The following is a 24,624-nucleotide window of genomic DNA, read 5'->3' on the forward strand; positions in this document are numbered from 1 at the left end:
CCTGGTTATGTCCCTGGTTATGTCCCTGGTTATGTCCCTGGTTATGTCCCTGCTGTGTCCCTGGTTATGTCCCCGCTGTGTCCCCGCTGTGTCCCTGGTTATGTCCCTGGTTATGTCCCTGGTTATGTCCCTGGTTATGTCCCCGCTGTGTCCCTGGTTATGTCCCCGCTGTGTCCCTGGTTATGTCCCTGCTGTGTCCCTGGTTATGTCCCCGCTGTGTCCCCGCTGTGTCCCTGGTTATGTCCCTGGTTATGTCCCTGGTTATGTCCCTGGTTATGTCCCCGCTGTGTCCCTGGTTATGTCCCTGCTGTGTCCCTGGTTATGTCCCCGCTGTGTCCCTGGTTATGTCCCTGGTTATGTCCCTGGTTATGTCCCTGGTTATGTCCCCGCTGTGTCCCTGGTTATGTCCCTGGTTATGTCTCTGGTTATGTCCCCGCTGTGTCCCTGGTTATGTCCCTGGTTATGTCCCTGGTTATGTCCCCGCTGTGTCCCTGGTTATGTCCCCGCTGTGTCCCTGGTTATGTCCCTGGTTATGTCCCTGGTTATGTCCCTGGTTATGTCCCTGGTTATGTCCCCGCTGTGTCCCCGCTGTGTCCCCGCTGTGTCCCATGTGGAGCCGGCTCCTCGCGCGTCCCCACGCGTGCCGCGGGCGGCGCTGGGCCGGGCCGGGCCGTGGCGTGTCCGGGCTCGTTGCAGGCGCCGCGTCCCGCAGGAAGCGCGGGGCCGGATGCGCGGGGCCGGGCCGGGGCCGCCGCAGCCCCGCGGGTGCCATGAGCGGGGCGCGGGGCCGGGCGCTCGCCGCCATCCGCGCCGAGGTGCGGCGGCACGAGGAGGCCAAGCGGAGCCTCAACGCGCTCGTGGCGCTCGTGGAGGCCGTGACCGAGCCCCGGCTGCGGCGGGCGCTGGCGGCGGCAGCGCGCGACCTCCGAGGTGCCGGGACACGGGGGGACAGCGGGGGCGAGGGAGGGAGGGGTGGGGGGACAGAGGATGGAGAGAACAGGGGGGTGGACAGGGGGGTGGACATGGGGATGGACATGGGAATAGACATGGGGATGGACAGGGGGATTCACATGGGGATGGACTTGGGGATGGACAGGGGGATGGACATGGGGGTGGACATGGGGATGGACATGGGGATGGACATGGGGATGGACAGGGGGATGGACAGGGGGATGGACAGGGGGATGGACATGGGGGTGGACATGGGGATGGACATGGGGATGGACATGGGGATGGACAGGGGGATGGACAGGGGGGTGGACAGGGGGATGGACAGGGGGATAGACATGGGAATAGGCATGGGGATGGACAGGGGGATGGACATGGGGATGGACAGGGGGCTGGACAGGGGGATGGACATGGGGATGGACAGGGGGATGGACAGGGGGATGGACAGGGGGATAGACAGGGGGATGGACATGGGAATAGGCATGGGGATGGACAGGGGGATGGACATGGGGATGGACAGGGGGATAGACAGGGGGATGGACAGGGGGATGGACAGGGGGATGGACATGGGGGTGGACAGGGGGATAGACAGGGGGATGGACATGGGGATGGACAGGGGGATAGACAGGGGGACGATGGATGGGTGGATGTGTGTATGGACAGGTGGACGGACAGAGGGGTGGAAGGATGGATGGAGGGACACATGGGTGCACAGACAGATGGACAGGGGGATGGACTGATGGATGGACAGGGGGATGGATGAAGTGATGATGGGTGCATGTGTGAGTGAACACAGGAGGGATGGGCAGGAGGTGGATAAGATGGATGTTGGGATGGATGGATGGATGGATGGATGGATGGATGGATGGATGGATGGATGGATGGATGGGTGGATGGATGGATAGATGGATGGACGGATGGATGTACAGGGGGATAGACAGAGGGATGAACAGTGGGATGATGGATGTGTGAATGGACAGGGGGGTGGATGACCAGATGGATGGAGGGAGACATACATACATGGATGGATGGATGGATGGATGGAGAGAGGGAGGGATGGAGGGATGGATGGATGGAGGGATGGATCGAGGGACAAAGGATGTGTGGATGAACAGATGGATGGACAGCAGGGTGGATGGACAGAGGGATGCACAGTGGATAACAGAGGGATGAGTGTTGGGACAGACGGATGGATGGAGGCATGGACGGAGGGGTGATGGATGGATGGATGGATGGATGGATGGACGGACAGATGGATAGAACAGGCAGGTGGTCAGGTGGCTGAAGGGAGGAATAGAGGGAGGGAGGGAGGGAGGGAGGGAGGGATGAGCTGCGGGATGGATGGAGGGATGGACAGAGGGATGGAGGGATGAATGCATACACAGAGAGATGGGGGCTGGTGAGATGGGCAGATGGAGGGCTGGGGGGGGTGGCGGTTTGATGGTTGGATGGACAGAAGGACAGAGGAATGGATGATGCTGGGTGGGCAGGAGGATGGTGGCTGGATGATGGGCATCCGGACAGCTCATGACACCGGTCCTCCCTGCCCCACACCGAACCCTGGGCAGGTATCCATGCACACAGGGGGGTCCCTGTGACCCCCAACTCCCCTCAGGGCCCTCACAAACTGTGGGGTCCTGGTTCCCTCCCTTGACGCTGCCCAGGGCTGGGGATCCCCAGTACCCCCCAGGACCCACTTGGGGACATGTTGAAGGGGTCAGAGCTGGGGAGAGTGGGTTTGGGGGTCCCCAGCCCCTCCCCTGCCTCCTCCTGCTGCCGCCTTTGCTGGTTTCCGGTGCCTCAGTCCGGGGCTGCGGTCGGTGACGTTGGGGCCGTTTCCTCAACTCGGGGGGGGGGGGGGGGGCAGCACCCGGGGGGGGATGTGGGGAGGGCCCTGATTCTGGAGGGCCCCATGGAGGTGCTGTGGGTGGGGGGATGCTCTCCCATCCCATGGTCCCCATTGGTGGGTGTCCAATGGGATGGTGTCCCCAGGGACTTGGGTGCTGGTTCCACCCCCAACACACACATCTGTGTGCCCCCATCCCCGTGTCCCCCAGTTCTTGTGCCTCCCATCCTTGTGCCCCCACTCCACATCCCTGTGTCCCCCCTCTGCATCCCTGCACGCCCCCCCCCCCGTGTGTGCTGGCATCTCCCCAGCACTGTTGCCATGGCAACAAGAAGCAGGGGGATGCCTCGTTGCTAAGCACCCAGAAAGTGGTACCCACGGATAGGGGGGCACAGGGACCCCCCCACCCCAGCACCCCCACCGCAGGGACCAGCTGTCACCTGCTGTGGGTGCTTCTGACCTCCCCCTCAGCCCCAACGGGGCAGCAGGGCAGCAACAGGGGCAGCAGGACCTGGGGATGTCGATGGGGATGTGACTGGTTTGGGGGGGGGTGGTGGTGTCAGACTCGCCGTGACGCCCCCATAGTTGGGGGGAGACACACAAGAGCCACCCATGGGTGATGGGGGGGCACCCAGCCTGTCTCCTGAAGACTGCAGGGGGGCACTGGGAGGGACTGGAATGGACTGGGAATGGGAGGGGGGCAACACTGGCACTATGGGGGGGGCTGTGAGGGGATCACGTGTCACCCCCCTAGTGACAGGGAGGGACAAGGAGGGGGATCAAGGAGTGCCCCCCCCTCATCCATCCATCCCGGTGGTGCCGTGGGCGCGTTGCTGGGGAGACGCTCCCGGTTCTGTCACGAGCAGCGGGAATGTGGCAGTAACAAGGGGGGAGGGAAGGCAGCGGAGGGGGGGGGGAACGACCCCCGAAACTCAGCACCCCCGGGGGGGGGGGGAAACATAGACCGGGATGGGGGGGGAACCGCTGGGGACCGCCCGTAGGGCTCCATCCCTGGCCCCGCCGCTGCCACGGCAACGGGATAACGGGATGCGGGAGTGGGGAGAGGGAGGTTGATGCTAAAAACATGACGGGAAAAGGGAGGCTGCGGCCGGGATCGTGTTGTGGGGACCCCCACGGGACCCCCCAAACAGGGACCCCACAACACCTCCATAGTCCCCCCATAATCGCTCCATAGCCCCCCCCCATAGCCCCCATAATCGCACCACAACTCCCCTATAGCCCCCCCATACCTCCCCATCACCCCCCCACACACCTCCCATAACCCCCCGTGCCCCTCGATGCCCCCTCTCCCCCCCACCCCCATCCCAACAGATTCCCCCCACCCTATAACTCCCCCCCCCCGGACCCCCACATCCGCGCCCATGCTTGGGGGGGGGCCCCCCACGGTGCCCCCGGGTCTTTAACCAGGGGAGAGGGTTGCGCGCTCCGGGAGGGGTTTGCTCTGTTGGGTGGGGGGGTTGTTATGGGGGGGGGGGTTTGTTCGGTGGGGGGGGGCGGTGTCGGTTCCAACCCCTCCGGGGGCGGGCGAGGAGCGGGGAAAGGCTTCGGGGAGGCAGGGCCGGGGGTGGGGACGGCGCCGAGCATCCTCCAGCGAACCGGGAACACCGGGAACGGGGGGGGGGACGCGGATACACAGCGACGGGGACAGGGACAGCGAGGGGGGGGCTTCGCCGCCTGCCCGGGCCGGGGGGGGTGTCCCTGCCCGCACCCATGAGCAGGACCAGCGGCCTCCAGCGCCGCACAACCTTCCTCATCTCCCTCACCCTCGTCAAGCTCGAGTCGGTGGCGGCAGCGCCGGGAGAACCGGAGCCGGCGGCGGCGGCGGCGGCGGCGGGGGGGGGCAGCGATGGGTCCCCCCGCCCCGGGGGGAGGCCGGTTGATGCCGCCCGCCCCGAGGATCCCGGTGGCGGCGGCAGAACGAAGCGGCCCGAGCGGCTCTTCCAGCGCCAGGACGCTCTTTGGATAAGTACAACCGGCCCCCCCGACGCTGCGGCCCCCCCCGGCAGCCCCCGCACCCCCAGCCCGGGCCCGGTGCCCACCACCGAGGCCTCGGCCCCCCCTCCCCGCCCCGCCGCCGCCGCCGCCTCCCGCCGGCCCCGTTCTCCCACCTCCACCCCCCCCGTTGTACCCCCAAAACCCGACCCGACCCTGCTGCCCCCCCCTCCGGTTGTACCCCCCAAACCCGACCCGGCGTCTCTTCCCCCCCCCCAACCCCCGCTTGTCCCTCCCAAACCGGACCCGACTGCGCTCCCGCCGCCCCCCGCCGTACCCCCAAAACCCCCCGCGGCCTCCCTGCCCCCCGCTGTACCCCCAAAACCAGACCTCACCCCGCGAGGGGGGTCCAAGGGCACCTTGGAGGCCACAGGGGAGCGGGGGCGGCCCCCCCCGGCCCTGGCGACCCCGCGGCCCCCGCTGCTGGCCCAGGCAACGTGGGGGTGCCCCGAGGTGACCCCGGAGCTGGCCAAACCCCCCCCGCACCCCGTGTCCTCCCCGCACCCCTCGGCCGGGCCCCGCCGGCTCCGCTTGACCGGGACGAAGCCGTTCAAAGTGGCGACCCCCGGGGAGCCTCTGAAGGCGACCAAAGGGCCCCTGAAGGCGACCGCGAGCGGGGCCGGGGGCAGCCGCCTCTCGTGGCCCGAGGGCGAGGGCAAGGGGCGGCCCAAAGCCGCGGGGGGCAAAGCGGGACCTGAGGCGGGGCCGAGGCCGCCGGGACGGGGTCGCTTCTCCCCTCACAAAGGCAAAAGCAAGACCCTGGATTACAGCGACCTGCCCCCGGTAGCGGGGGGGCTGACTCCGGTCCCGGCTCCCGCTGCGGCCCCCGGTGCCGCCGGTACCGAGACGGGGCTCAAACGGGGGCGCGAAGGCGGCCGAGCCTCCACCCGCGACCGCAAGATGCTCAAGTTCATCAGCGGCATCTTCGCCAAGAGCCCCGCGCCCCCCCCCGCGCCCCCCTGGGCCCCCCCCCGTGAGTACCGGGCGGTCCGGGACGTGCCTCAGTTTCCCCGCGGCCCCCGGTGAGCGCCGTGCGATGGGGAGGGGTGTGCGGATCCCATGGGCCGGCCCTGCCGTGGGCTGTGGGGCAGCACCTCGGTGTCCCTGGGGGAGCTGGGTGGGGTGGGAATGGGTGCAATGGGGCTGAGGAGGGGTTGTGGGGATGGGAGGGGGATTGTACGGGGCTGGGACCCGTCTGCGCCCCATGGCTGAGGGCTGGGGACACAGCAAGTCAAGGCCACCCCTAAGCGGCCTCAGGTGCCATGGGGCCCTTGTGCCTCAGTTTCCCCACTGTGGTGGCTCTGTGGGGCTCAATCCTCATGCGTCCTCCTGTGCTGGCATCCGTCCGTCCATCTCCCCGCCATCTGTGACACCTATCGCATGTCCATCCATCCTCTGCCTGTGTCCGTCTGTCCCCCTGGTGCCATGGGGTGCATGGGGGGACAGGAGCAGGTTGACCCTGCCTGTACCGGGGAAACTGAGGCACAGGAAAGGAAGGCACCTTCTGCCTTTGCCCGGCCTCAGTTTCCCTTCTGATGGCGCCCAGGGGCTGGGGGGGGACACAGGGAACATCCTCGTGCGCCGCCGCATGCTCGTGTCACGCTGTGTCCTCGCGCCATGTCCTCGTGCGCGGGGCTGGGTGCATCCTCGTGCCCAGCGGGTGCCGATTCCTCGTGCTCCTCGCGTCCCCGTGTCACGCCACGGCCTCGTGCCTCCCATGTCGTCATGTGCGCCGCAGCCGTCACGTCCTCGTGCCCGTCACGTGCAGCACCGTGTCCCGGTGCCCATCGTGGCCTGAAACCCATTGTGCCCTCGTGCCATGCTGCATCTTGGTGCCATCGTGTCCTGATGCCCATTGGGTCCTCATGCCACGCTATGTTTTCTTGCCACACCACATCGTTGTGCCATCGTGTCCTGGTGCCCATCATGTCCTGGTTCTGCGCCCTCATGCTGTGTTGCCGCTTGGCACCCATCAACATCCTGTGCCAGGCCACGTACTGGTGCCACATTGCGTCCTGGTGCCTGTTGTGTCCTCATGGTACGACACATCCTGGTGCTCATCGTGTCCTGGTGCCCATCATCTCCCTGTGCCAGGCCATGTCCTCCTGACACGCTTCACCCCCATTCCCACCCCATTCCCATCCCCATCCCCATCCCGTGCCGGGCTCCATGTCCCTGTCCCCGCACATCACGTCACGTCTCCGCCGCCCCCGGTGCGTTGCCTGGTGACGGCGGGTGCTGCCCACGGCTGCTGCCGGTGCCGCGGCACGGGTGGGGGGTGGCCTGGCCCAGCCTGGGGCTGGTGGCACCGTCCCACCCTTCTCCTGCCCCACAGAGGCTCTGGTCAACAGCCAGGAATGGACCCTGGGTCGCTCCATCCCTGAGATCCGCTTGGTGGGTACCATGTCCCCATGCCCCTGTCCCCATGTCCCTGTGTCTCTGTGTCCCCATGCTCCTGTCCCCATGTCCCTGTCCCCGTGTCCCTGTGTCCCTGTCCCCATGAGCACCCTGACACCTCCTCTGCTCTGTCCCCAGGGTGTCCTGGGCAGTAGCAGGAGTGGGAAGTCTGCACTTGTCCATCGCTTCCTCACCGGCTCCTATGTGGGCCTGGAGCCCACCGAGAGTGAGTGGCCGTGGGGATGGCCATGGCCATGGGGGTGGACATGGCCATGGGGGTGGACACAGCAATGGCTGTGGTGCTGGACATGGCTGTGAGGATGGACATGGCCATGGGGATGGACATGGTCCTAGTAGAGCTGAGCATGATCATGAGCTTGAGCTTGGCCATGGGATGTACAAGGCCGTAGGGATGGACTACGATCATGGAGCTGAGCATGGTCACAGGGTTGGGCATGACCATGGCCTGAACTTAGTCCATGACTATGGGATGGACAAGGCTATGGTTCTGAGTATGGACAAGAGGACAGTCAAAACCATACTGTTGGGCATGGCCATGGGGTACTCAAGGCCATGGAATGCTTAAGGCTATGAAGTGCTCCAACCCGTGTAGTGCTCATGGCCGTTGAGTTGCTCAAGGCTGTGGGGTGTTCATGGCTATCGGGTGCTCAGAGCCATGGGGTTCTCCAGCCCATGGGGTATTCAAGGCCATGGAGTGCTCATGGTCACTGGGTGCTCAAGGCCCTGGGGTGCTCATGGCCATCGGGTGCTCATGGCCGTGGGCTGCTCATGGCCATCGGGTGCTCATGGCCGTGGGCTGCTCATGGCCATCGGGTGCTCATGGCCGTGGGCTGCTCATGGCCATAGGGTGCTCATGGCCGTGGGCTGCTCATGGCCATAGGGTGCTCATGGCTGTGGGGTGCTCGTGGCCATGGGGTGCTCATGGCCGTGGGGTGCTCATGGCCATAGGGTGCTCATGGCCGTGGGGTGCTCCAGCCCATTGGGCCTCAGGCCATGGGTGCAGCTCAGCGTGGGTTCCCTGCTTTCTCCCTGCCTCAGGTGGCCAGTTCAAGCGTGAGGTGACGGTTGATGGCCAGAGCCACCTCCTGCTCATCCGGGAGGAAGGAGGACCCCCGGACCCAGAGGTGGGTGTGGGCCGGGCCGGGGGGTCCAGCAGCGGGGCCAGGCTCTGACCCCCTCTTCGTGTCCCCCCCTCCCCAGTTTGCCAGCTGGGCCGACGCCGTCATCTTCGTGTTCAGCCTGGAGAGCGAAGGCAGCTTCCAGGAGGTGGTGAAGCTCCACGAGCTGCTCGTCACCCACCGGGGCGCCGCTGAGGTGGCCCTGGCGCTGGTGGGCACCCAGGGTGAGCCGGGGGGGGACCCCCATGGGGCCGGCATGGGGAGGGGACAACCCCCCCTCACCGCTGCTCCCCACAGACAAGATCAGCTCCTCCAGCCCACGCGTGGTGGAGGACGCCCGCGCCCGCGCGCTCTGCGGGGACATGAGGCGCTGCCTCTACTACGAGACCTGCGCCACGTACGGCCTCAACGTGGACAGGGTCTTCACCGAGGGTGGGTGCCCAGTGTGCCGGGGGGACGGGGGCGGTGGAGGGAGGTGGGATGGGACCATGGTGGTGATGGAGGTGGGATGGGGACCATGGCTGCAGTGGAGGGGGGATGGGACCATGCCTGGTGATGGAGGTGTGACGGGACCATGGCTGGTGATGGAGGTGGAATGGGGACCATAGTTGAGTGGAGGTGTGATGGGACCATAGCAGTGATGGAGGTGTGATGGCACCATGGTGGTGATGGAGGTGGGATGGGACCATGGCTGGTGATGGAGGTGTGATGGGACCATGGTGGTGGTGGAGGTTTGATGGGACCATGGTGGTGGTGGAGGTTTGATGGGACCATGGTGGTGGTGGAGGTGGGATGGGACCATGGTGGTGATGGAGGTGGGATGGGACCATGGTGGTGGTGGAGGTGGGATGGGACCATGGTGGTGATGGAGGTGGGATGGGACCATGGTGGTGATGGAGGTGGGATGGGACCATGGTGGTGATGGAGGTTTGATGGGACCATGGTGGTGGTGGAGGTGGGATGGGACCATGGTGGTGGCTGGGGTCTCGGTGCCATGTCCCATGTCCCACATCCCACCTGACACGAGGCTCTTGGAGCAGTGGCACAGAAGGTGGTGGCGCTGAGGAAGCAGCAGCAGCTCGTGGCCTCCTGCAAGTCCCTGCCCAGCTCCCCCAGCCACTCAGCTGCCTCCACCCCACTCGGGGGCTCCCACCCTGGCCAGGTACCCCCCATTACCCACCCCTGGCCATGGGGCTCCGGTGGTGGCTCTGACCCCACTGTGCCCCCAGACCAGCAATGGCCACACCAGTGATTACTCGTCCTCGCTGCCCTCCACCCCCAACGTCACCCACCGGGACCTGCGCAGCGACACCCCCGTGGTCCCCGGCACCCCCAGCTCCCTGCACCGCGGGGCCAAGCGCCGCACCAGCCTCTTCGCCGTGAGTGACCGCGGCACCAGCAGGGACGTTTGGTCCCCTCAGTGTCCCCTTGGGAGGGTGGTGGCAACAAGGGACATATAGCCACCATAGTGTCCTTTTGGCAGGGCGGTGGCACAGGGGGGCACGTGGATCTAGGGTGCCTCACCGTGGTGCTCTGGCAGCACAGGGGGCATGTGGCATCCATGTGGCGCCCATATTTTCCCAGCGTGGCACAGGGAGGCATTTGGGTACCCCAGTGCCACCGGGGGTGGGTGCCCTGGCCTTATGTGTTCAATTCCCCTGTCCCCATCCTCTGTCCCTGTCCCGGTCCCCGTTCTCTGTCCCTGTCCTTGTCCCATCCCCATCCCTCTCCTTGTACCTGTTCTGTCTCCTGTCCCTGTCCCCATCCCCACCCCTGTCCCCATCCCCACCCCTGTCCCCACAGACTCGCCGCGGCAGCGACACGGACAAGCGGAGCCTGGAGGGCCCCAGCACCGCCCGCTCGGTGCCGGTGCCCATCAAGCAGGTGGGTTTTGGCCGCGGGGGGAAGCGGCGATGTCCCCCCCCCGGTGCCAGCGCTGCCCCTGTCCCTGTCCCTGCCCAGAGCTTCCTGCTGAAGCGCAGCGGCAACTCCCTCAACAAGGAGTGGAAGAAGAAATACGTGACCCTGAGCAGCAACGGGCTCCTGCTCTACCACCCCAGCGTGAATGTGAGTGCCCGCGGCCACAGCGCCTGCCCCGGGCCCCTGCGGGACCGCTGCCACCTCCCCTGTCCCATACAGGACCCGGTGTCACCTCCCCTGTCCCATACGGGACCCGGTGTCACCTCCCCTGTCCCATACGGGACCCGGTGTCACCTCCCCTGTCCCATACGGGACCCGGTGTCACCTCCCCTGTCCCATACGGGACCCGGTGTCACCTCCCCTGTCCCATACGGGACCCGGTGTCACCTCTCCTGTCCCATACGGGACCCGGTGTTACCTCCCCTGTCCCATACGGGACCCGGTGTCACCTCTCCTGTCCCATACGGGACCCGGTGTCACCTCCCCTGTCCCATACGGGACCCGGTGTCACCTCTCCTGTCCCATACGGGACCCGGTGTCACCTCTCCTGTCCCATACGGGACCCGGTGTCACCTCCCCTGTCCCATACGGGACCCGGTGTCACCTCTCCTGTCCCATACGGGACCCGGTGTCACCTCCCCTGTCCCATACGGGACCCGGTGTCACCTCTCCTGTCCCATACGGGACCCGGTGTCACCTCCCCTGTCCCATACGGGACCCGGTGTCACCTCCTTGTCCCATACGGGACCCGGTGTCACCTCCCCTGTCCCATACGGGACCCGGTGTCACCTCTCCTGTCCCATACGGGACCCGGTGTCACCTCCTTGTCCCATACGGGACCCGGTGTCCCCTCTCCTGTCCCATACGGGACCCGGTGTCACCTCCCCTGTCCCATACGGGACCCGGTGTCACCTCTCCTGTCCCATACGGGACCCGGTGTCACCTCCTTGTCCCATACAGGACCCGGTGTCACCTCCTTGTCCCATACAGGACCCGGTGTCACCTCCCCTGTCCCATACAGGACCCGGTGTCACCTCTCCTGTCCCATACAGGACCCGGTGTCACCTCTCCTGTCCCATACGGGACCCGGTGTCACCTCCCCTGTCCCATACAGGACCCGGTGTCACCTCTCCTGTCCCATACAGGACCCGGTGTCACCTCTCCTGTCCCATACGGGACCCGGTGTCACCTCTCCTGTCCCATACAGGATTACCTGCACAGCACCCATGGGAAGGAGATGGATTTGCTCCGCACCACGGTCAAGGTCCCGGGGAAGCGCCCCCCCCGCGCGATCTCCGCCTGCGGCCCCGCCCCCAGCGCCAACGGGCTCCTGCGGGACGAGGGGGGGGGTGAGTGCGGGGGGAGCCCGGGGACCGGGGCGGGATTCAGGTGCAATGGGGGTGCTGGTGGCAATGGGGGCTCAGCAGCAATGGGGGTGCTGGTGGCAATGGGGGCTCAGCAGCAATGGGGGTGCTGGTGGCAATGGGGGCTCAGCAGCAATGGGGGTGCTGGTGGCAATGGGGGCTCAGCAGCAATGGGGGCGCTGGTGGCAATGGGGGTTCAGCAGCACTGAGGGTGCTGGTGGCAATGGGGGCTCAGCAGCAATGGGGGCGCTGGTGGCAATGGGGGTTCAGCAGCAATGGGGGCGCTGGTGGCAATGGGGGCTCAGCAGCAATGGGGGCGCTGGTGGCAATGGGTGCTCAGCAGCACTGAGGGTGCTGGTGGCAATGGGGGCTCAGCAGCAATGGGGGTGCTGGTGGCAATGGGGGTTCAGCAGGAGCTGGGGGTGCTGGTGGCAATGGGGGTTCAGCAGCAATGGGGGTGCTGGTGGCAATGGGTGCTCAGCAGCACTGAGGGTGCTGGTGGCAATGGGGGCTCAGCAGCAATGGGGGCGCTGGTGGCAATGGGGGTTCAGCAGCAATGGGGGTGCTGGTGGCAATGGGGGCTCAGCAGCAATGGGGGTGCTGGTGGCAATGGGGGCTCAGCAGCAATGGGGGCGCTGGTGGCAATGGGGGCTCAGCAGCACTGAGGGTGCTGGTGGCAATGGGGGCTCAGCAGCAATGGGGGTGCTGGTGGCAATGGGGGTTCAGCAGGAGCTGGGGGTGCTGGTGGCAATGGGGGTTCAGCAGCAATGGGGGTGCTGGTGGCAATGGGTGCTCAGCAGCACTGAGGGTGCTGGTGGCAATGGGGGCTCAGCAGCAATGGGGGCGCTGGTGGCAATGGGGGTTCAGCAGCAATGGGGGTGCTGGTGGCAATGGGGGCTCAGCAGCAATGGGGGTGCTGGTGGCAATGGGGGCTCAGCAGCAATGGGGGCGCTGGTGGCAATGGGGGCTCAGCAGCACTGAGGGTGCTGGTGGCAATGGGGGCTCAGCAGCAATGGGGGTGCTGGTGGCAATGGGGGTTCAGCAGGAGCTGGGGGTGCTGGTGGCAATGGGGGTTCAGCAGCAATGGGGGTGCTGGTGGCAATGGGTGCTCAGCAGCACTGAGGGTGCTGGTGGCAATGGGGGCTCAGCAGCAATGGGGGCGCTGGTGGCAATGGGGGTTCAGCAGCAATGGGGGTGCTGGTGGCAATGGGGGCTCAGCAGCAATGGGGGTGCTGGTGGCAATGGGGGCTCAGCAGCAATGGGGGCGCTGGTGGCAATGGGGGCTCAGCAGCACTGAGGGTGCTGGCGGCAATGGGTGCTCAGCAGCAATGGGGGCGCTGGTGGCAATGGGGGTTCTGCAGGATCTTGGGGTGCTGGTGGCAATGGGTGTTCAGCTGGATCTGGGGGTGTTGGTGGCAATGGGGGTTCAGCAGCAATGGGGGTGTTGGTGGCAATGGGTGCTCAGCAGCACTGAGGGTGCTGGTGGCAATGGGGGTTCAGCAGGAGCTGGGGGTGTTGGTGCCAATGAGGGTTCAGCAGCAATGGGGGTGCTGGTGGCAATGGGTGCTCAGCAGCACTGAGGGTGCTGGTGGCAATGGGGGCTCAGCAGCAATGGGCGGTGCTTGTGGCAATGGGGCTTCAGCAGCACTGAGGGTGCTGGTGGCAATGGGGGTTCAGCAGAATCTGGGGGTGCTGGTGGCAATGGGGGCTCAGCAGCAATGGGGGCGCTGGTGGCAATGGGGGCTCAGCAGCACTGAGGGTGCTGGTGGCAATGGGGGCTCAGCAGCAATGGGGGCGCTGGTGGCAATGGGGGTTCAGCAGCACTGAGGGTGCTGGTGGCAATGGGGGTTCTGCAGGATCTTGGGGTGCTGGTGGCAATGGGGGTTCAGCTGGAGCTGGGGGTGTTGGTGGCAATGGGGGTTCAGCTGCAATGGGGGTGCTGGTGGCAATGGGTGCTCAGCAGCACTGAGGGTGCTGGTGGCAATGGGTGCTCAGCAGCAATGGGGGCGCTGGTGGCAATGGGGGTTCTGCAGGATCTTGGGGTGCTGGTGGCAATGGGGGTTCAGCTGGAGCTGGGGGTGTTGGTGGCAATGGGGGTTCAGCAGCAATGGGGGTGTTGGTGGCAATGGGGGCTCAGCAGCACTGAGGGTGCTGGTGACAATGGGGGTTCAGCAGGAGCTGGGGGTGTTGGTGCCAATGAGGGTTCAGCAGCAATGGGGGTGTTGGTGCCAATGGGGGTTCAGCAGCACTGAGGGTGCTGGTGGTAATGGGGGCTCAGCAGCAATGGGCGGTGCTTGTGGCAATGGGGGTTCAGCAGCACTGAGGGTGCTGGTGGCATTGGGGGTTCAGCAGGATCTGGGGGTGCTGGTGGCAATGGGGGCTCAGCAGCAATGGGGGTGTTGGTGGAAATGGGGGTTCAGCAGCAATGGGGGTGCTGGTGGCAATGGGGGTTCAGCAGCACTGAGGGTGCTGGTGGCAATGGGGGTTCAGCAGGATCTGGGGGTGCTGGTGGCAATGGGGGCTCAGCAGCAATGGGGGTGTTGGTGGAAATGGGGGTTCAGCAGCAATGGGGGTGCTGGTGGCATTGAGTGTTCAGCAGGTGCTGGGGGTGCTGGTGGCAGTTGGCGTTCAGCAGCACTGAGGGTGCTGGTGGCAATGGGGGCTCAGCAACAATGGGGGTGCTGGTGGAAATGGGGGTTCAGCAGCAATGGGGGTGCTGGTGGCAATGGGGGCTCAGCAGCAATGGGGGTGCTGGTGGCAATGGAGGTTCTGCAGCAATGGGGGGTGCTGGTGGCAATGGGGGTTCAGCAGCACTGAGGGTGCTGGTGGCAATGGGGGTTCAGCAGGATCTGGGGGTGCTGGTGGAAATGGGGTGGTCCTGCAGGACCGGGGGTCACTGGTGCCCCCCCCCAGCCGTGGGGCTCAGCCTCCCCCCTGAGCCAGGGCTGAAGGTACCGGGTAAGGGCGAGCGGTCCCTGCAGCGCTGTGCCTCTGCCTCCAGCGCCAGAGTCAGCTCCGGTGAGTGGCAGTGACAGCTCCTGCCCCCTCCTGCCCCCTCCTGCCCCCTTGTGCCCCCTCCTGCCCCTTGTGCCCCCTCCTGCCCCCTTGTGCCCCCTCCTGCCCCTTGTGCCCCCTCCTGCCCCTTGTGCCCCCTCCTGCCCCCTTGTGCCCCCTCCTGCCCCTTGTGCCCCCTCCTGCCCCCTTGTGCCCCCTCCTGCCCCTTGTGCCCCCTCCTGCCCCCTTGCGCCCCCTCCTGCCCCCTTGTACTACTACCTCCTGTCCCAATGGACCCGGCCACCACCCCAGGATAGAACCAGGGACCCCTTGTCCCTTCCTGCTGTCCCCTTGTCCCATCCCATGTTGGTTCCAGTGACCCCGTGGACCTGGTAAACCCCGAGACCCGGTAGCCCTTGGTGGCCCTGGTGATCTTGGACTCCATGGTGAATGTGGTGGCTTTGGTTAGCTCAGCAACCCCAGCGGGTTTGGTGACCCTGGTGGTTCCAGGGGTCCTGGTGCTGCTGGTGAAAAGCCCGGTGGCTCTTTTGCACCTGGGTCACCCTCTGATGTCCCTGTTGACCCCAGTGACTCCGGTGGGTTTGGTGACCCTGGTGGCTCTGCTGGCCCCAGTGACAGTTGTGAACCTGGTGACCATGGAGAACCCAGTGTTTCTGGTGGACCTGGCCACCCTCGTGGCTTCAATGGTCACCAACCCTGGTGCGCTTGGTGATTGTGGTGCCTCCTGTGGTCCTGGTGCCCTCGGCTCCCGGTGACCCCCTTGGCCCTGCTGGCCCTGGTGGTCCTGGTGTCCCTGGCACCCATCGGTGTTGGTGTCTCCACAGATGCCCCCTTCGAAGCCATCTCCAGCCCCGGCAGCGCGGGCCGGGAGCCGCCGCCGTCGCCGCTCATGGACAGGAAGAAGCACCGGAGGAAGAAGCTGATGACACCGTCCAAGACGGAGGGCTCTGCCGGGCAGGCGGAAGGTGAGGCCATGGCCGTGGGTCCCTCAGGCCCTGGATGCCCACGGACCCATTGCCGCATCCATGGGGACGATGCCCCTGGATGCTCGACCACTGCTGAACCCCACTTGCTCTGTCCCTCCCTGCACCCCTCGCGCTGTCCCCTGTCCCCTGTCCCTCGGGGCTTGGCGGTTCTGCTCTGGTGACTCTGTCCCCCCCTTTCCTCTCTCTGCCCCCGCTGCTCCGGACCCTCCCACAGCCAAGCGCAAAATGTGGAAGCTAAAAAGCTTTGGTAGTTTAAGAAATCTGTATAAAACAGGTAACGGCTCCTCCTGCCCCCCGGCTCCCCCTTGCTCCTCCTGCCCTGCTCCATCCTCTGCTGCGGACCTATGGGTGCTGTGGGCGCTGGGGCACCCATAGGGGGTTGGATCCCCCCTGCCCCACCACCCACCGTTGGTTTGGGGCGTTGGGTTTTTGCTCCTGCAGAAGAGGAGAACTTCGAGTTCCTCATCGTGTCCAGCACGGGGCAGACCTGGCACTTCGAGGCGAGCAGCTTCGAGGAGCGTGACGCCTGGGTGCAGGCCATCGAGAGCCAGATCCTGGCTAGCCTCCAGTGCTGCGAGAGCAGCAAGAACAAGGTGGGACTTGGCAGTGGCCACGGGGGGGCCACCACGTCACCAGCGCCGCTCATTGTCCCCATGTCCCCCCGCAGGCGCGCATGGACAGCCAGAGTGAGGCCGTGGCCATCCAGGCCATCCGCAATGCCCGCGGCAACTCGTTCTGTGTGGACTGTGGGGCACCCAGTGAGTGTTGGGGTCGCTGGGGATGTGGGGGGACATGGGCAGTCGTGGGGGGTCAGAGGTGACGCAGTGACACAGGACACCGGGGCTGTGCAGTGTCGCTGCTCTCATGGTGCTGTGTGGAGCCATCGGTCACTTGGTACCACGTGGCAGAGCCACAGGTTGAGGTGTGCTGTGATGGTGTGATGGACACCCAATGTCCTGGGCACTGTGTGCCACATGATGTCATGCTCTGGACCACGTCATGCCATGGGCGATCTAATGCCCTGGGTGAGGAAGCACCATGCACAACCATGGCCACCCAGTGGGCCAACGTGTGCAAGGAAGCATCATGTGCTATGTGCCACCATGGGCCATCTAATGCCCTGGGTGAGGAGCCACCGTGTGCCATGGGATGCCATGGGATGCCATGGGCCATTTCATGCCACCAAGAACTTGGGCAAGGAAGCACCATGGGCCACCAATGCCATGGGTCATGTCATGCCATTGGGTTACCCAAAGGCCTGGTCTAGGAAGCCCCATTGCCACATGGCACCATGGGCCACCCAATGCCATGGGCCATGCTCCATCAGGTGCCATCAAGCCGGGGGGGGTTCCCAGGTTGATGCGATGCCCCCATTGTGTCACCAACCATCTCCATGCCCCCCCCCCCCAGACCCGACCTGGGCCAGCCTGAACCTGGGCGCCCTGATCTGCATCGAGTGCTCGGGGATCCACCGCAACCTGGGCACGCACCTCTCGCGCGTGCGCTCGCTGGACCTGGACGATTGGCCACGGGAGCTGACCCTCGTGCTGACCTCCATCGGCAACGCCACCGCCAACAGCATCTGGGAGAAGAGCCCGCAGGGCCGCAGCAAACCCACCCCCGAGTCCTCCCGGTGGGTGCTGCCCCCCCCCGGGACCCGGACCCCCCCTCCCCAGCCCGTGACGCGCTGTGCCCCTGCCCGCAGGGAGGAGCGGGAGGCCTGGATCCGGGCTAAGTACGAGCAGAAGCTGTTCCTGGCGCCGCTGCCGGAGGCCGAGGGGCCGCTGGGGGAGCAGCTCCTCCGCGCCGTGCAGGACAAGGACCTGGAGCTGGTGCTGCTGCTCCTGGCCCACAGCAAGAAGGAGCAGCTCAACGTCAGCACTGCAGATGGGGACGGGCGCCCGGCGCTGCACGTGGCCTGTGACATGGGGCTGGTGGTCATCACCCAGCTGCTGCTCTGGGTACGTGGGGGCAAGGGGGTGCAAGGGGGTGGGATGGGTGGTTATGAGGGATGGGGGTTGTGGGATGGCCATGGGGGATGTGGGATGTGGGGTGGTCATGGGGACCATGGCATAGTCATGGGCATGGTGTGGCCAGGAGGGACGTGGTGTGGCCAAGGGAGGGGTGTGCGGTGTGGTCATGGGATGGCCATAGGGGATGTGGTGTGGTCATGAGATGGCCATAGGGGATGTGGTGTGATCATGGGGGTCATGGAGTGGCCATGTAGGACATGGCCATGGGGGATATGGTGGGGCCACGGGGAATGTGCTGTGCCCATGTGGGACAAGGCATGGCCATGGGCATCACAGCTCAGCCACAGAACGCCCCCAAACTGCAAGTCCCTCGGGATAACCGCAGCCCCAGAGGCCCACCCCCGCATCCACCATCCCCATGTACCCCATCTCCACGTCCCCCATCCCCACGTCCCCCATCCCCACATCCCCCATCCTCACATCCCTGCATCCCCCATCCCCCCGTCCCCCATCCCCACATCCCCCATCCTTGCATCCCCCATCCCCACATCCCCCATCTCCACGTCCCCCATCCCCACCTCCCCCATCCCCACATCCCCCATCCCCACGTCCCTCATCCCCGCATCCCCCATCCCCACATCCCCCATCTCCACGTCCCCCATCCCCACCTCCCCCATCCCCACATCCCCCATCCCCACGTCCCTCATCCCCGCATCCCCCATCCCCACATCCCCATCCCCACATCCCCCATCTCCACGTCCCCCATCCCCACGTCCCTCATCCCCGCATCCCCCATACCCACATCCCCCATCCTCACATCCCCACATCCCCCATCCCCACATCCCCCATTCCCACGTCGCCCCTCCCCGCATCCCCCATCCCCACATCCCCCAGCCCCGCATCCCTCAACCCCGCATCCCCCATACCCACATCCCCCATCCTCACATCCCCACATCCCCCATCCCCACATCCCCCATTCCCACGTCGCCCCTCCCCGCATCCCCCATCCCCACATCCCCCAGCCCCGCATCCCTCAACCCCGCATCCCCCATACCCACATCCCCCATCCCCACATCCCCCATTCCCACGTCGCCCCTCCCCGCATCCCTCATCCCCGCATCCCCCAGCCCCGCATCCCCCATCTCCACATCCCCGATCCCCTCCCGGTGAGCGCGGCCCTGACGCCCGTGTCCCCGCAGCACGGAGCGGACGCTCGGGCCCGGGACGGCCGCGGGCACACGGCGCTGTTCTACGCGCGCCGCGCCGGCAGCCGGGAGTGCGCGGACATCCTGGTGCAGCACGGCTGCCCCGGAGAGGGGCCCGGCGACAGCGCCGACAGCACCGACAGCGCCGGCGGCACCGGCCGCAGGAGCAGCTGCGGGCCCTGCGAGCCGCACACGGCACTGGTGTAGCCACGGCCCCCCCCCGGGCTGCGGGGGCCGCCACCAGCCCCCGGTGCCACCGGCCCCGGTTCGCTGTCCTGGGGCTCTATTTATTACACGGCTCCTGCCGGGAGCTCTCCCGGTCCTGTCCCTCTGCCCGTGCCAGGTCCCAGCACCCAGCGCTGGTGGCACCGTGGTCACCTCCCGGTGTCTCGGTGTGGGGCACCGATGGGGACAGCGCTGGCCGTGTCACACCGCCCGTGTCACCCCATTCACGTCATCCTGCCTACGGCTCCCCACTGACGTGGGTCCTGTCCCCCCCATCCCACCTCTCCGTGGGTCCCCCACCCCAAGTCCCCTCCCCTGGCACCGGCACCGTGACAGGAGCAGCCCCGACCCCCTTTTCTACAGCCCCTTTTGTACAACCCCCCCCCCCGACTGTGCCCTGAGACCCCCCCCGAACCTGTGACCCCCCCAGCCCCCCTTTTGTCACCGTCCCCTTGGGATCCTCTTTAATTTATTGCTTCGTTTCACCGTTGGGTGGTGCCAGGGGCACCCATGGGCCTGGGGGCCCACCCATGAGCCTGGAGGGGGCCCACCCCGTGGCCCCCACCCCTGGGACCCTCCCATGAATGTAGGGGTGCCCCTCGCTGTGACGCCCCGGCAGCGCCGGTGGGACTGAGCCAGGGCCCCGGGGCTCGGGGGGACCAGGGAGGTCATGGCGTGCCAGGGCATGTCGTGGCGTGTCATGGCATGCTGTGGCGTGCTGTGGCGTGTCATAGCGTGTCATGGCATGCTGTGGCGTGTCATGGCATGCTGTGGCGTGCTGTGGCGTGTCATAGCGTGCCTTGGCGTGCCGTGGCGTGTCATGGCGTGTACAGCGTTTTCGGGTTGTAACTGTAAGTACGTAACAATGTTGGATTTGGCGCTGTGAGCGCGGCTCCTGCGGTGGCACCGCGGGGGGATCGGGATGGGGAGCGGGGGTCCCGCAATAGGACTGTGGTTGGGCTGTGCCTTGGGGCTGTCCCGTGGCTTAGGGCTGGAGACCAAGAGGGTTCTGGTGCTAGGGTGTATGGGGGGGCCGGTACCGGTGCCGGAAGGGGTTCGGGGGGTCAGGACCGGTACCGGTGTGGGTCAGTGGGGTCAGGGGGTCAGGCCTGTATCGGTGCTAGAAGGGTTTTGGGGGGCGTCAAGCGGGGTTGGAGGGGGTTCATGCCGGTACCGGGGTGGGTCAGTGGGGATCAGGCCAGTACCGGTGCCGGGGGAGTTAGGGGGTCAGGCCGGTACTATTGCCGGGGGGGGGGTCAGGGGGAGTCAGTGGGTTCATGCCAGTACCAGTGGAGGGTCAGGGTGTCAGGCTGGTACCGGTGCCTGGGGGGGGGTCAGGCCAGTGCAGGTGCTGGGGGGTTGTCAAGGGGGGTCAGGCGGTCAGGCCGGTACCGGTGCTAGGGGGGGTCAGCGGGGTCAGGTTGGTACCGGTGCCGGGAGGGGTGTCAGGGGGGTTTGTGCTGGTGCCGGGGGAGGTTAGGGCGTCAGGCCGGTACCGGGGGGGTCAGGGGGGGTCAGGCCGGTGCCGGTGCTGGGGGGGTCAGGGGGGTCAGGCCGGTGCCGGTGCCGGGGGGGTCAGGCCGGTACCGGTGCCGGGGGGGTCAGAGGGGGTCAGGCCGGTACCGGTGCCGGGGGGGTCAGGGGGGTCAGGCCGGTGCCGGTGCCGGGGGGGTCAGGGGGGGTCAGGCCGGTGCCGGGGGGGTCAGGGGGGGTCAGGCCGGTGCCGGGGGGGTCAGAGGGGGTCAGGCCGGTGCCGGGGGGGTCAGGGGGGGTCAGGCCGGTGCCGGTGCTGGGGGGGTCAGAGGGGGTCAGGCCGGTGCCGGTGCCGGGGGGGTCAGGGGGGGTCAGGCCGGTGCCGGTGCCGGGGGGGTCAGGGGGGGTCAGGCCGGTGCCGGTGCCGGGGGGGTCAGGGGGGGTCAGGCCGGTGCCGGTGCTGGGGGGGTCAGGGGGGGTCAGGCCGGTGCCGGTGCCGGGGGGGTCAGGGGGGGTCAGGCCGGTACCGGTGCCGGGGGGGTCAGGGGGGGTCAGGCCGGTACCGGTGCCGGTATCCGTAGGGCCGCAGCCGGTGGGTCAGGAACTCCAGCGCGTGCATCTGGACCCCGTCCACGTAGTGGAACGAGACCGAGAGGTCGGAGCAGCACGCGGCGGCCTGCAGGGGGCGCCAGAGGGGGCGTGGTCTGAGGGGGCGGGACACGCATTGGGGGGGTGCAGGAGAATGGGCGTGGTCTGTATGCAAATTAAATGGGCGGAGCTTTGAGTAGGTGAGAATTAGAAGAGAGGCCTGTCCTCTATGCAAATGAAATGGGAGGGGACTTGAGGCTGCAGAGGGACTGGGGGGTGCAGAGGAGACTTGAGGGTGCAGAGGGAACCTTGGGGGTGCAGAGGGGACTAGGGGGGTGCAGAGGAGACGAGGGTGCAGAGGGAACCTTGCGGGTGCAGAGGAGACTTGAGGGTGCAGAGGGAGCCTTGCGGGTGCAGAGGAGACTTGAGGGTGCAGAGGAGACTTGAGGGTGCAGAGGGAACCTTGGGGGTGCAGAGGAGACTTGAGGGTGCAGAGGGAACCTTGGGGGTGCAGAGGAGACTTGAGGGTGCAGAGGAGACTTGAGGGTGCAGAGGGAACCTTGGGGGTGCAGAGGAGACTTGAGGGTGCAGAGGGAACCTTGGGGGTGCAGAGGAGACTTGAGGGTGCAGAGGAGACTTGAGGGTGCAGAGGGAACCTTGCGGGTGCAGAGGAGACTTGAGGGTGCAGAGGGAACCTTGGGGGTGCAGAGGAGACTTGAGGGTGCAGAGGAGACTTGAGGGTGCAGAGGGAACCTTGCGGGTGCAGAGGGGACTGGGGGGGGTGCAGAGGAGACTTGAGGGTACAGAGGGAACCTTGGGGGTGCAGAGGGGACTGGGGGGGTGCAGAGGAGACTTGAGGGTGCAGAGGGAACCTTGCGGGTTCAGAGGGGACTGGGGGGGGCTCTGTGCCCCCGCTCTGATCCGCATGGGATGGGTTCGTGTGCCGGGGCCCTACTCACCCACTGCACGGGGTAGTAGGAGTACTGCGGGTAGAAGCGGTCGCGGGGCAGGGGCTGGGTGAGGTGCTGCTCCGGCGGGAAGGGGTGGAACGTTTCCCGTCCCTGGGAGTCCCGGGAGTCCCCCGCGGCCACCCCGAGCTTCTCCAGGCACTGCCCCAGCGCCAGGTCCTCCACGGGGCTGCTGTGGGTGCAGGTCCCAGCGGCGAAGGCGGCTGCGAGGAGCCGCAGGGCCCCTTTGCTGAGCACGTACCCGGCCCCCCCGCTCATGTAGCCCTGGCGCACGAAGGGCTTGAAGCGCTTCCCCAGGTACAGGGGGGCCTCCGGGGAGCGCCCGGCCAGGAGCCAGCGCAGGTTGGCCACCACCACGAAGGTGTCGTCGTCCGCCTTGAGGAACCAATCGGCCTGGTCCAGGTGATGCTCGTGCACGTACTGGAAGGCGCGGATGGTTTTCCAGTAGAGCTGATGCCGACCTTCCCCCACGGGCAGCCCCACGGCCGGGAGGCTCGGCTCTGGCGCGGAGCTCATGAACAGCACCACGTTGCAGTGCCGGGCCCAGGTCGCCTGCACGTGCCTGGCTCTGGTCTCCAGGGTGCTGGGGCTGGTCATGACCCAGCACAGGACACGCACCCGCTCGTACAGCGCCTGTGCCAGGCTGCTGTTCACTGCGGGAGAGAGGGAGCTGGGGCGGGCCATGGACACCTCCGTGTGCTGGATGTGCCGTAGGCACCTCTGAGTGCAGGGATGTCCTGTGGCCACTGCCCCATCCCGGTCCCCAGCTCCGAGCTCCCACCATATCCAGGACATCCCAAATGCGTCACAGGCTCAGAGCTCCCACTGCCAGCCCCAGAGAAACAGGGGTTGGTTTGGGTTGGGAGGGACCTTGAAGCTCCTCCAGCCCCAACCCCTGCCACGGGCAGGGACCCCTCCCACTGGAGCAGGGTGCTCCGAGCCCCTGTGTCCAACCTGGCCTTGAGCACTGCCAGGGATGGGGCAGCCACAGCTTCTCTGGGCACCCTGTGCCAGCGCCTCAGCACCCTCACAGAGAAGAGCTTCTGCCTAAGAGCTCATCTCAGTCTGCCCTCGGGCAGGGTAAAGCCGTTCCCTTGTCCCTCGGTGCCACCTCCCCGGTGCCACACGGGGACGTCACCGCCACCACCCCGGCTGCGCCCGTCCCTGCTTCCGGGACCTTGTCCTCCCGCAACCCTCCCCCGTTATCTCCCATGGGTTCCCCCCCCGGTCTCACCTGTGGGCGGGGGGAGGCTGCGCAGGGGGGGAGCACCCTCGGCTCTTGGGGGGCCTTGCAGCCCCCCAAGGCCTCGCAGGAAGCTGCCCCCCAGCGCCAGCCCCACGGCGAAGCCCAGCAGGAACCAGGGGCCCCGCACGGCCCCACAGCGGCGCCTCGGGGGCTGCAGGGGACAGGGCAGGGATGGACCCCCCCGAGCACCCACAGAACCCCCCCGCCACCAGCTCCCTGTCCTGCGGAGACCCCCAAATCCCTCCCCGTGTCCCCTTTGTCTCCCCCAATCCCTCCCGGCCCCTTACCCGTGCCCCCCTTCCTCCCTTCCCCGGTCCCTCCCCGGTTCCCCCCCAGCCCCCGCGAGTTTTCAGCCCCATTTGAGCACCCCCAGCCCCATGAGTGTCCCCAAACACCCCCCCCATGACCCGGCCCAGCCCAATCTCGTTACAGCCACAACAGGGGCTGTCCCCGGAGCCGCAAGGGGGTCACCTGGGGGGTCCCCCCGGTACCTGTCCGGTGCTGCCCATGGCCCTGCCCACGGCTCCACGTGGCTCAGACGCACCCGAACAAGGAACCGGCTCAACGGCTCCAAACGGGGGCGGGGGGAAGAGGTGAGACCGGGGGGGGGGGGGGGGTGTCAGTGTCAGGGCAGCACCCAGGGACCCATCCCCTCCCCGCTGTGGGTCCCTGGTCCCCGAACCAGCCCCTGCAGACACCAGCACCCAATGGTGGCCACCAAGAGCCGGGGACATTCGGGGGCCACACGTTACAGCCCCTTCGGGAGGGGACAGTGGCCACATTGTGGGGGGCATGGTTGTGGTTGAGGACCCCACAGATGTGCAGGGGGCAATGGCAGTGGTGGGGACACGAGCCGGGGGGGGTACGTACGGGGCAACCACGGCCCGGGATGGGGAGAGCGTGGCCGCACACGGGGGAGTCCACGGCCAGGGATGGGGACACCGTGGGGTAGGGCCGAGGTCGCGGACGGGCCCTGGATCCCGGGGGGGTCCCGGTGGGTCCGGTCAGTTCTAGGGGTCCCGGTGAACCAGGTGCGTCCCGGCATTGACCCGCCCCCTCCTCGCTCCCATTGGCCAGCACCAGACGAGCCCCCGCCCTCTCCTGATCCTGATTGGCTGCGGCGCGCCCACAAGCCCTCCCCTTTGCGCCCAGTCCATGGGGCGGGCACTAGGACCCAGCGAGGCCCTCGGTGAGCCCGGGGGGGGGGGTACCGGACGGGCGGACACGGGTGGGGGCGCGTCACGGACAAAGAGACAGAGCCGGGGGACCCGGTTTATTGGTAAAAAGGGGGGACACAAACGGCTCCAGTGGCAACGAG

General features: G+C 66.8%; 2 protein-coding genes across 4 annotated transcripts; one reads left to right on the forward strand and one right to left on the reverse strand.

Annotated features, from left to right (window-relative positions):
• The first annotated feature begins 739 nt into the window (after nucleotides 1-739).
• On the forward strand, nucleotides 740-19,045 carry AGAP2 (ArfGAP with GTPase domain, ankyrin repeat and PH domain 2). 3 transcript variants are annotated; one of them, XM_061444002.1, is made up of 19 exons: nucleotides 740-930; nucleotides 7,143-7,201; nucleotides 7,343-7,430; nucleotides 8,264-8,349; nucleotides 8,426-8,567; nucleotides 8,641-8,775; nucleotides 9,384-9,505; nucleotides 9,573-9,722; nucleotides 10,147-10,227; nucleotides 10,306-10,410; nucleotides 11,471-11,612; nucleotides 14,541-14,645; nucleotides 15,467-15,607; nucleotides 15,843-15,902; nucleotides 16,070-16,221; nucleotides 16,296-16,386; nucleotides 17,039-17,261; nucleotides 17,334-17,589; nucleotides 18,801-19,028. In XM_061444002.1, exons 1-19 carry the CDS (start codon nucleotides 771-773, stop codon nucleotides 19,011-19,013), a joined length of 2,511 nt encoding a protein of 836 aa, XP_061299986.1. In that variant the 5' UTR covers nucleotides 740-770; the 3' UTR covers nucleotides 19,014-19,028. The 3 variants fall into 3 exon arrangements, with proteins under 3 accessions (XP_061299986.1, XP_061299985.1, XP_061299984.1); XM_061444000.1 differs by lacking the exon at nucleotides 740-930 and adding an exon at nucleotides 4,323-5,780 and having other exon boundaries at nucleotides 18,801-19,043; XM_061444001.1 differs by lacking the exons at nucleotides 740-930; nucleotides 15,843-15,902 and adding an exon at nucleotides 4,322-5,780 and having other exon boundaries at nucleotides 18,801-19,045.
• Nucleotides 19,046-19,772: 727 nt separating this feature from the next.
• On the reverse strand, nucleotides 19,773-23,844 carry LOC133264089 (glycoprotein-N-acetylgalactosamine 3-beta-galactosyltransferase 1-B-like). Its single transcript, XM_061444003.1, has 5 exons — nucleotides 23,798-23,844; nucleotides 23,295-23,457; nucleotides 22,052-22,713; nucleotides 21,068-21,180; nucleotides 19,773-19,880 (listed from the first exon to the last, which is right to left on the reverse strand). Exons 1-5 carry the CDS (start codon nucleotides 23,813-23,815, stop codon nucleotides 19,850-19,852), a joined length of 987 nt encoding a protein of 328 aa, XP_061299987.1. The 5' UTR covers nucleotides 23,816-23,844; the 3' UTR covers nucleotides 19,773-19,849.
• Between the last annotated feature and the right edge of the window lie 780 nt (nucleotides 23,845-24,624).

Source organism: Pezoporus flaviventris, unplaced genomic scaffold (assembly GCF_033815535.1).
Source record: "Pezoporus flaviventris isolate CSIRO_AGI_PZ_B2104156 unplaced genomic scaffold, CSIRO_AGI_Pfla_v1 ptg000592l, whole genome shotgun sequence".
Classification (NCBI taxonomy): Eukaryota; Metazoa; Chordata; class Aves; order Psittaciformes; family Psittacidae; genus Pezoporus; species Pezoporus flaviventris.

Coding starts and splice junctions, on each gene's coding strand:
- LOC133264089 (XM_061444003.1), bottom strand. Junction 22,714..23,294: donor CAGCCTCCCCCCGCCCACAG/GTGAGACCGGGG, acceptor TCTCTCCCGCAG/TGAACAGCAGCCTGGCACAG. Junction 19,881..21,067: donor CCCTACGGATACCGGCACCG/GTACCGGCCTGA, acceptor ACGTACTTACAG/TTACAACCCGAAAACGCTGT.
- AGAP2 (XM_061444000.1), top strand. CDS start 4,526: ATGAGCAGGACCAGCGGCCTCCAGCGCCGCACAACCTTCCTCATCTCC. Junction 8,568..8,640: donor GGCGCTGGTGGGCACCCAGG/GTGAGCCGGGGG, acceptor TGCTCCCCACAG/ACAAGATCAGCTCCTCCAGC. Junction 16,387..17,038: donor TGTGGACTGTGGGGCACCCA/GTGAGTGTTGGG, acceptor CCCCCCCCCCAG/ACCCGACCTGGGCCAGCCTG.